Source organism: Babylonia areolata, chromosome 1 (assembly GCF_041734735.1).
Source record: "Babylonia areolata isolate BAREFJ2019XMU chromosome 1, ASM4173473v1, whole genome shotgun sequence".
Classification (NCBI taxonomy): domain Eukaryota; kingdom Metazoa; phylum Mollusca; class Gastropoda; order Neogastropoda; family Buccinidae; genus Babylonia; species Babylonia areolata.
In genome coordinates this window covers 2,119,478-2,129,477 of record NC_134876.1, presented here as the reverse complement: position 1 = coordinate 2,129,477, position 10,000 = coordinate 2,119,478, and the positions used below count along the sequence as shown (strand labels likewise).

Here is a 10,000-nt window from a genome sequence, read left to right as displayed (position 1 = left end):
TGCTTTGTGCCGAGGGGAGAAAATGTTTCCAGCATACACAATTACAGTTGCTTTAGTTGTCTCCTGCGCTTGGAGTTAAAAGAAACCAACCTGTTGTGTTTGAAATCATTATCGGTATTTTCCTGAGACAAGCAGTGCTCTCGGATGATAGACAAACACAGACATTCGATACTTGGCATGATACCACTGTCCATTAGTATCAAATATCAGCGTTTTCTGTATCATGCTTGGTTAGTGCAAATGGGGTAGTCAGAGACTGGTGGAATGTAAAGAAAGGAAATAAAAAGGAAATGTGTTTAGGGTTGTGCAGTTTCGTAGGACACGAATTAGAGTTGTTTCAATGTACAGTTAAACTGTTATTAGAATTGTACTTAACTGCTAAGAACTTCATGATTTCATGTGGATGATTTAGTTACTTGCTGACTACATGACGCAGACTGTGTGTAAACTCTTTTAGGTCCAGCCGAGGGCGGGGTCCCTCAACTCCAGTGATGTCTTCATCGTGGACACAGAGAAAGACATCTTCCTCTGGGTCGGCAAGGTGGGTTTTGGATGTGTGCGTACCACCTGCTGAAATACATGATATGGTACAACTAACACATCAATAAATAAATAGATAAATGAATAGATAAATAAGTGAATTAATAGATAAGCAAATAAATAAATAGATAAATAAAGAAAGAAATGAACAAATGAAGATCAAAGAATGTTGCTCACAAGCCCCGGGACATACTACGTTGCCTTACAACAATTTTAATGAATGATTAAAGTTTTAAAAAAATGAATATATAGATAAATAAAATCATGTTGCTTATCCATTCATAGATAAATGGGCTAATAAAAAAAGAGTGACAAGTATTCCTATAATTATGAAGAGAGTTAAATTCTGAACTCGATTTTGATGCCCTTTCATACATTGTACGGAAGGAAAATGGTGGGAGTTTAGTATCTTTGGCATGTGTCATGCATTTTTTACCGATATCTGATTCTACCTAAAGCTTACTGGAAAAGAGAGCGCCAAACTGTCAATGGAACCACGACCAACTTAACATCCTCAGCCTCACTACCTTTTATTTATCTTGTTTCGTGCGCACACCAACGTGCATTAAATATTGCTGCGACACTGATTTATTTCCATTTCACGGGGATTAGGTGTCATGATGATTCCCTTGTATTCTTCCGTGCCATTTTATCCAGCTGAATTTTGACATTAACACCAACCAGACAACCAGTGAGGGAGTCTTATCAGCGTGTGGAAGAGGTCTGTCTAACGTCCCGCCTTACATACTGGTGATTGTAGACAGTTAATCTTCTTCTTCTTCCTTCGTGGCTTCAACTCCCACGTTCACTCGCATGAACACGAATGGGTTTTTACGTGTATGACCGTTTTTACCCCGCCATGTAGGCAACCATACTCTGTTTCCGGGGGTGTGCATGCTGGGTATGTTCTTGTTTCCATAGCCCACCGAACGCTGACATGGATTACAGGATCTTTAACGTGCGTATTTGATCTTCTGCTTCCGTATTCACACGAAGGGAGTTCAGGCACAAGCAGGTCTGCACCTATGTTGATCTGGAAGATCGGAAAAATCTCCACCCTTTACCCACCAGGCGCCGTTACCGAGATTCAAACCCGGGACTCTCAGCTTGAAAGTCCAACGCTTTAACCACTCGGCTATTGCGCCCGTCAGATAGCTAATGAAAGTATTAATTTTCACATTTGAATAATTATCAAAATAAAAACGATTTTTTTATATAAAACATGGAAAAAGGGTAGTGAAATAAGGGGGAAGTTGTATGATGACTTTGTGAAGCAGGATGGATGGATGAAGGGGGGAATCACAGAAGAGCATTAGAAATCAATAGAAATACAATTAACGAAAATCACCTAATTGATGGACTTCGTAAGGACAAACAGCATGTAAATAGCTCATTAGTCCAGAGTTTGATGACGAAAGCGCAGTGATAACAGAAAGTCTGTGCGTTTCAGGGAGCCAGCGAGGATGAAAAGAACGTGGCCAACAGTGTGGTCAAGCACATCTGCCCAGACAGGTGAATCACTGCTTTGAACTGTTGATAATGCTGATGGTGGTCGTGTTAATGATAGTGATCGTATTCTTTTGTTTTTTGCAGTAGTGGGTTAGTGTGTGTGTGTGTGTGTGTGTGTGTGTGTGTGTGTGTGTGTGTGTGTGTGTGTGTGTGTGTGTGTGTGTGTGTGTGTGTGTGTGTGTGTTTATAGCGGTTGCTGCGATGACGGTCGTGGGTGTGGGCCGACAAATACTTTCATTACGTTCTAATCAAAAGAACGATTGTGCCTGCTGTTGCTTCCCAATTACCCATTCAAAACATGTTAAATATCACATCACATCATATCACAACAGTCTTGTCTACGTGTGACATAAGGTCTGTGATACTGGTTTTCATGCAGACAGCTAGACACACACACCCACCTGCCCGTCTGTAAAGCGGTGAAGTGATGGCCTAGAGGTAACGCGTCCGCCTAGGAAGCGAGAGAATCTGAGCACGCTGGTTCGAATCACAGCTCAGCCGCCGATATTTTCTCCCCCTCCACTAGACCTTGAGTGGTGTTCTGGACGTTAGAGACGATAAACCGAGGTCCCGTGTGCAGCATGCACTTAGCGCACGTAAACGAACCCACGGCAACAAAAGGGTTGTTCCTGGCAAAATTCTGTAGAAAAATCCACTTCGATAGGAAAAACCAAAAAACAAAGGAAACCAACTGCACGCAGGAGAAAAAAAAAGAAAAAAAAGGGTGGCGCTGTAGTGTAGCGATGCGCTCTCCCTGGGGAGAGCAGCCCGAATTTCACACAGAGAAATCTGTTGTGATAAAAAGAAATACAAATACAAACGTCCCGAATGCATCAGTGTCCTGAAACACCTACGTGGGTGACAAGTCATTGTCACCGCCCTAAACTGTCCCCGGAGAACATAATGGAACTATTGGGTCAGATCCCCGCAACGATCGACCTGACTGACAGCTAAAGTTTGGAAACATGTTTCTATACAATGCCACCCAACTATACCATAAGCATCATTATGTCAAGGTGCACCCACTATCAGATTTTAGCATGTTTGTTTCTTTGATTTCTCAGTCTTTACTGATTAGTGATCAATACACAAACCCTATATTCATTTGACAAAAGGTTCCTGTATGGTTAAGCATGTCATGATTACCATTTCTTTGTTGCTGTTTTTTCACCATCATAAAAAAAAGTTACATTTTTACGTTACGGACATAAGACTTGTATGACACAAAGATAAGGTGTGACACATCAATAAAGTTACTCAACTGCTCTCAGCGTGTATATTCATTAACAAACAGTGTTTGTGTCAAATTGCATGTGAAGCACTTTTAATTGTAATTGTAATAGTAAGTCGTGAGAAACAACAACAACAACAACAACAACACAATAATGCGTTCGGTTGTAAATAACTGGCCTTTGCTTGTCAGAAGCAAGGTCAAGCTTTACTCCCCATGATGCCAATAATCAACAATCAGCCTGTCTCCCCATGATGCCAATAATCAACAATCAACTGACTCAGTCTGTCTCCCCATGATGCCAATAATCAACAATCAGTCTGTCTCCCCATGATGCCAATAATCAACAATCAGCTGACTCAGTCTGTCTCCCCATGATGCCAATAATCAACAATCAACTGACTCAGTCTGTCTCCCCATGATGCCAATAATCAACAATCAACTGACTCAGTCTGTCTCCCCATGATGCCAATAATCAACAATCAGCCTGTCTCTCCATGATGCCAATAATCAACAATCAACTGACTCAGTCTGTCTCCCCATGATGCCAATAATCAACAATCAACCTGTCTCTCCATGATGCCAATAATCAACAATCAACTGACTCAACCTGTCTCTCCATGATGCCAATAATCAACAATCAACCTGTCTCTCCATGATGCCAATAATCAACAATCAACTGACTCAGTCTGTCTCCCCATGATGCCAATAATCAACAATCAGCCTGTCTCCCCATGATGCCAATAATCAACAATCAACTGACTCAGTCTGTCTCCCCATGATGCCAATAATCAACAATCAACTGACTCAGTCTGTCTCCCCATGATGCCAATAATCAACAATCAACTGACTCAGTCTGTCTCCCCATGATGCCAATAATCAACAATCAACCTGTCTCTCCATGATGCCAATAATCAACAATCAACTGACTCAGTCTGTCTCCCCATGATGCCAATAATCAACAATCAACTGACTCAGTCTGTCTCCCCATGATGCCAATAATCAACAATCAACTGACTCAGTCTGTCTCCCCATGATGCCAATAATCAACAATCAACATGTCTCCCCATGATGCCAATGATCAACAATCAACTGACTCAGCTTTTCTCCCCATGATGCCAATAATCAACAATCAACATGTCTCCCCATGATGCCAATGATCAACAATCAACTGACTCAGCTTTTCTCCCCATGATGCCAATAATCAACAATCAACTGACTCAACCTGTCTCTCTCCACCTCCGCCCTCCCTCCGTCCCCTCTCTGTTTATCAGAGGTAATGCTCTGGGAATTAATCATCAGCTTCAGATGCAGAATCTTCAGTTATGAGGATAACATCCAAATAACCATGGAACCGAATGGATCTAATAAGCAGAGATGTTTCAAATAAATGTATGCATCATGGTAACATAAAAGGTCCTCAGACCAGATCCGGTATTGCTGAAACAAAAGGCTGTCTAGATGGCGGGCAAAATGAACAAAACAGTCATGCACATAAAATTTTAAATGTATGTGTGAGTGTGTATGTGTGTTTTACTGAAACCTGATTGAATGACACAAGAAACGAATGTCAAGCGTCCAAATGGCAGCTGTCATATATATATATATATATATATATATATATATATATATATATATATATATATATATATATATATATATATATATATATATAACAGAGAGAGAGGGGGGGGGGAGAGAAAAATTATTTTGTTTTATTTTATTTCATTTTTTAACTCACTGATTATTACATTTATCATTTCCGTGGATGATAAGACGTATTCCAAAAGACCAAGCACATAACAAACTGATTTTTATGATGAATCAGATCTGATAGACAGAGAGAGGCAGAGGAGGGGTGGGTGGTGGTGGAGAGGGACCGATATGAGTCAGTTAGCTGATGACATCTGGCATTAAGGGGAGTGAAGCTGAATCTTGTTTCTGATAAGCAAAAGCCAGTAATTTACAACAACAATCATTAATGTTTAGTTGGTGTTTCAAACGATTTACGATTCTCTGCTTCACATGCAGTTTGACACGATGTTAAAGCACTGTTTGCTAATCAAAAGATACGCTGAGAGCAGTTGGGTAACTTTATTGATGTGTCACACCTTATCGTTTTGTCGTTTTAAGTCTAATGCAAGTAACACAACTATGTATGTTTGTTTTTTTTAAGATGGTGAAAAAAATAACAAAAAATTGGCAATCAGAGCATATTGACTTACGCAAGAACATTGTATGAAATGAATATAGGGCTTGCGTAGTGTTATGAATTAACAAAGTTGGAACAATAGAAATAAATTAACAGACATGTCATGTCTCTTGTGTGTGTGAATGTGTGTGTGTGTGTGTGTGTGTGTGTGTGTGTGTGTGTGTGTGTGTGTGTGTGTGTGTGTGTGTGCGTGCATTTTACTTATATATACGATTTATTCCCTTGATGTTTTTATTTATGTAATGTTGTACAATACCTTATGGTCTTAACGTGTGTGTGTGCGTGTGTGTGTGTGTGTGTGTGTGTGTGTGTGTGTGTGTGTGTGTGTGTGTGTGTGTGTGTGTGTGTGTGCATGTGTGTGTGTGTGTGGGTGTGTGTGCGTGCGTGCGCGCATGTCATTTTTAGTAATCTTATACCCTTTTTTTGTTGGATGTTTTCATTTGTTAATATTGTTGTGCAATACCCTAGTGTCTTAACATGAGTATGTGTGTGGGGGGGGTGGGTGTGGGGGTTAGTATATCGCCAGCTATTGGGAATTCTTATTTGACTAGTTTTAATCTCTTCTTATGTTGCGCATGATTTTATGCCAGTGTTTACAATGAGCCTGTGATTGCACAACTTAATTTCCATGTGGATTAATAAAGTGTTTTTGATTTGATTTGACATGGTAAAATTTGATTTTAGTAGGTACACCTTGGAATTATGATGTTTATGGTTTGGTTGGGTGGCAGTGTATTGGAAGAAAAGGTTGACAAACTGAAGCTGCCATTTTGGGCGATCTCTGCGGGGATCAATCCCAATGATTCTACTCCTCCGTGTTTTGGAGGAACATGTGTTGCCTGTCTCTCTTCCTGTGTTGTTGTTTTACGTGTTTTTTTCCCAATCGTTAGTGGTTACGTAGGGGTAGGCAGTGAGGGAGGAGAAGGGGCAATGGAAAGGAGGGGAAATTTTGACAAGGGGGGACCTAAAGGGTTGGACGGTGAAAGGGGAGGGGAGAGAGAGGAGGCGTGAGAAGGGTATACTAGGGACTAGGTGTGGGTGACAGGTTTCACAGGAGTAAGACAGGGGGAGAGAGAGGAGGCGTGAGAAGGGTATACTAGGGACTGGGTGTGGGTGACAGGTTTCACAGGAGTAAGACAGGGGGGTGCTAGGAAGGGGACAGTGAGAGGGATGCAGGAAGGTGGGTGTGAGGATGCCGGTGGGACACGGTGAGAAGAGAAGGCACAGGAGAAAACGGGGAGTCATTCGGGGATTTGGATCAAATTATTACGCCAGGGTTTTAAGATATTCAAAGAACACGGATTGTCGCATATCTTGTTTGAATAATATCTCCTGGTGTCGCGATCTGGGGTACAGACTCCAGTGCCACCTGCGTTGTGTAGAATAAAGTACAAGATCAGCACTCTGTGTTATAAATGTATTCACAAATCTGCCCCTTCCTATCTCTGTGGCTGCCCTCCATCTCGCTCTCTACGATCGGCTTCGGATCCACTGTGTTTACGCATACCCAGATTCAAACACTCCACTGCTGGACGTCGTTCTTTCTCTGTCTCTGGACCTTGCATTTGGAATGAACTTCCTCTTTCGCTTCGTCATGTCTCCGCACTCAGCTCTTTCAAATCTGGCCTTAAAACCCACCTCTTCACAAAATAGCCTCCCTTCCCTGCCTCTTCCTTGTCTTCAGTTTCTTCAGTATTAGAGTTATGCATGCGTGTGAATGACTGGTGTGAAACCGCTTTGATTTGTCTCTGCTCAAGATTCAGCGCTATATAGTAGTAGTAGTAGTAGTAGTATTCCCGTGGGATGTTGGTCACTGATATGTCTGGGTGACTGATGACAGGAACCTGTCGGACGTGATGACGGTGAAGGAGGGAGAGGAACCGTCAGAGTTCTGGGACGTCCTGGGTGGTCAGGAGCCCTACGCGACTGGGACCAGGACAGAGGTAAGTAGTGTGTGTGTGTGTGTGTGTGTGTGTGTGTGTGGGAGGGGTTGTTTGTTTGTTTGTGTTTTTTTTATATTTTGTTAGAGGTAAGTAGTCTGTGGGTGGGATTTTGTTTCCTTGTCTGTTTTTATTCCATTTGGTTTTATTTTATTTTATTCTGTTCTATTTTTTTTGCATAATACTCTGGGCTATGGTGTAATGGAAACTGTTAGTTTTCGTTGATTTATGTAGTGTCTAGCTCGAATGTTTCATTAAGGGTAGAAGGATGACTTAAAAGGTTCTTTACACCATTCCCACACAATGAAGGAAAAAGGTAATTGAAAAAGAATACAGAACAAAAAAAAAAGTAGTATGAAGAAGGAGAAAGAGAAGACCAAGAGGGAGAAGAAAAAACAATCATGAAAATAAGAAAGAGGAGAGAAAAATAAATGAAACGAACCATCAACTTGATGAAATGGACTACATGTCCTAAAAATGAGAATCAAATCAAATGAAAATTGAAAAAGGGAAACCAAAACCAAAATATATGTTTCTTTAATAAGGAAAGAAATTGAAAACAGAAAACAGCTACCTCCTTCCTGGAATTAACACAGCATGTCTTGAAGAGAGTGTGAGAGAAAAAAGAGAAAAAAAAGAGAGAGAGATAGATAGATAGATAGATAGAGAGAGAGAGAGAGAGAGAGAGAGAGAGAGAGAGAGAGAGAGAATGAAAAATAAAAAGCAAAACTGGAATCCAAAATATATATCCTCAGATAAATAGAAACAAGAATTAGATCATAAAGAAGACCCCCCCCCCCCCCCCGCCCCCCAGCCAATGAAGAAAGTTTCGCGGGCAGGTTGCTAGCTAGCATGAAAGAGAGAGAGAATAATCCGTGGACTTGCCTATATAAATAGATATATAGATAGATAGATATGTGTGTGTGTGAGAGTGTGTGTGTGTGTGTGTGTGCGCACACACACGCGCGCGTGTGTGTGCGAGCGTGTGTGTAATAATAACAATAGGATTTTTGTCAACCCGAAGTAACCTTTTTTGGGTGTGTGTGAGTGTGTGTGTGTGTGTGTGTGTGTGTGTGCGCGTGCGTGCGTGCATACGTGTGTGTGTATGTGTGCGTGCGTGCATACGTGCGCGCATGTGTGTGTGTTTATGTGTATGAATCTGCTCGCGCGTGCATGTGAACGCATGTGCGTGCGTGCGTGCGTGTGCTTGTGTGCGCATGTGTGTGTGTGTGTGTGTGTGTGTGTGTGTGTGTGTGTGTGTGTGTGTCTGACAGGATCAGAGCCCGGACATGCCTGCCCGCCTGTTCCAGTGTTCCAACGCCTCAGGACGCTTCAAGGTGGAAGAGGTGGTGGACTTTAGTCAGGAGGTCAGTCCATAGGCACCAGTTCCGTTTTTGTGGCTGTTTTTTTTCTTTGTTTCTTTGTTTGTTTTTCTTCCTTTTTTTCATATTCAGAAGTTGTCTATCGTTTGCTTTCCTTTAGGTAACCCACCGTCGCAGGCGTTGAAATCCGTGTGAACTTTACATAATCTTCATCGTGTTTGGTACAATGGTTAGTCATGTTGAGAACTAAATCCGTGTGAACTTTACATAATCTTCATCGTGTTTGGTACAATGATTGGTAATGATGAGAACTAAATCCGTGTGAACTTTCCATAATCTTCATCGTGTTTGGTGCAATGATTAGTCATGATGAGAACTAATTACGTGTGAAATTTACATAATCTTCATCGTGTTTGGTGCAATGGTTAGTCATGATGAGAACTAATTACGTGTGAACTTTACATAATCTTCATCGAGTTTGGTACAATGATTGGTAATGATGAGAACGAAATCCGTGTGAACTTTACATAATCTTCATCGAGTTTGGTACAATGATTGGTCATGATGGGAACTAAATCCGTGTGAACATTACATAATCTTCATCGAGTTTGGTGCAATGATTGGTCATGATGAGAACTAAATCCGTGTAAACATTACATAATCTTCATCGAGTTTGATACAATGATTAGTCATGGTGAGAACTAAATACGTGTAAACTTTGCATAATCTTCTTCGTGTTTGGTACAATGATTAGTCATGATGAGAACTAAATCCGTGTAAACATTGTCAAGAGAAAATGTAACAACATGGATACTGAAAACAAAGAAAACCCATGCAGAAACATGATAGAACATTTCATCTAAAAGTCAATAGATATGGTAGTGATTTGTTTACTAAAACAGAAATGTGTTATTAGTTTAGAGATCAAAGGTCAAGGTGAGATCAAAGTGTGTTTCTGTAGCCCAAGTCATCTGCCTTGCAGTGTTATCTGGATAAAGTGGTTCTCACACGTGAGTTTTAACTCTCTCCATACGAACGGCGAAAGAGACGACGTTGACAGCGTTTCACCCCAGTTACCATCATCAAAATATTGCAAGCGGAAGGCTCTTATACTGAAGAGGTGAATGTTGACAAAGAATACCACAATTCTGACGACCGAAGCTAAAGGTTGGGTCATTCAGACACCCACTGGACATCCGAGGGGTCCGTGTAGAGGAGAAGAGAGGACTGGCCGTACTGAGTGAGT

At 41.3% G+C, this 10,000-nt stretch overlaps 1 protein-coding gene across 2 annotated transcripts in view; it reads left to right on the top strand.

Annotated features, from left to right (window-relative positions):
- Positions 1 to 10,000, top strand: part of LOC143296145 (advillin-like) — a 96,793-nt gene that overhangs the window by 52,966 nt on the left and 33,827 nt on the right. For both annotated transcript variants that reach the window (XM_076608055.1, XM_076607983.1), the window contains exons 19-22: positions 458 to 541; positions 1,991 to 2,052; positions 7,333 to 7,435; positions 8,707 to 8,799. In XM_076608055.1, coding sequence (XP_076464170.1) covers positions 458 to 541; positions 1,991 to 2,052; positions 7,333 to 7,435; positions 8,707 to 8,799 — 342 coding nt within the window. The remainder of the gene's footprint in view (positions 1 to 457; positions 542 to 1,990; positions 2,053 to 7,332; positions 7,436 to 8,706; positions 8,800 to 10,000) is intronic.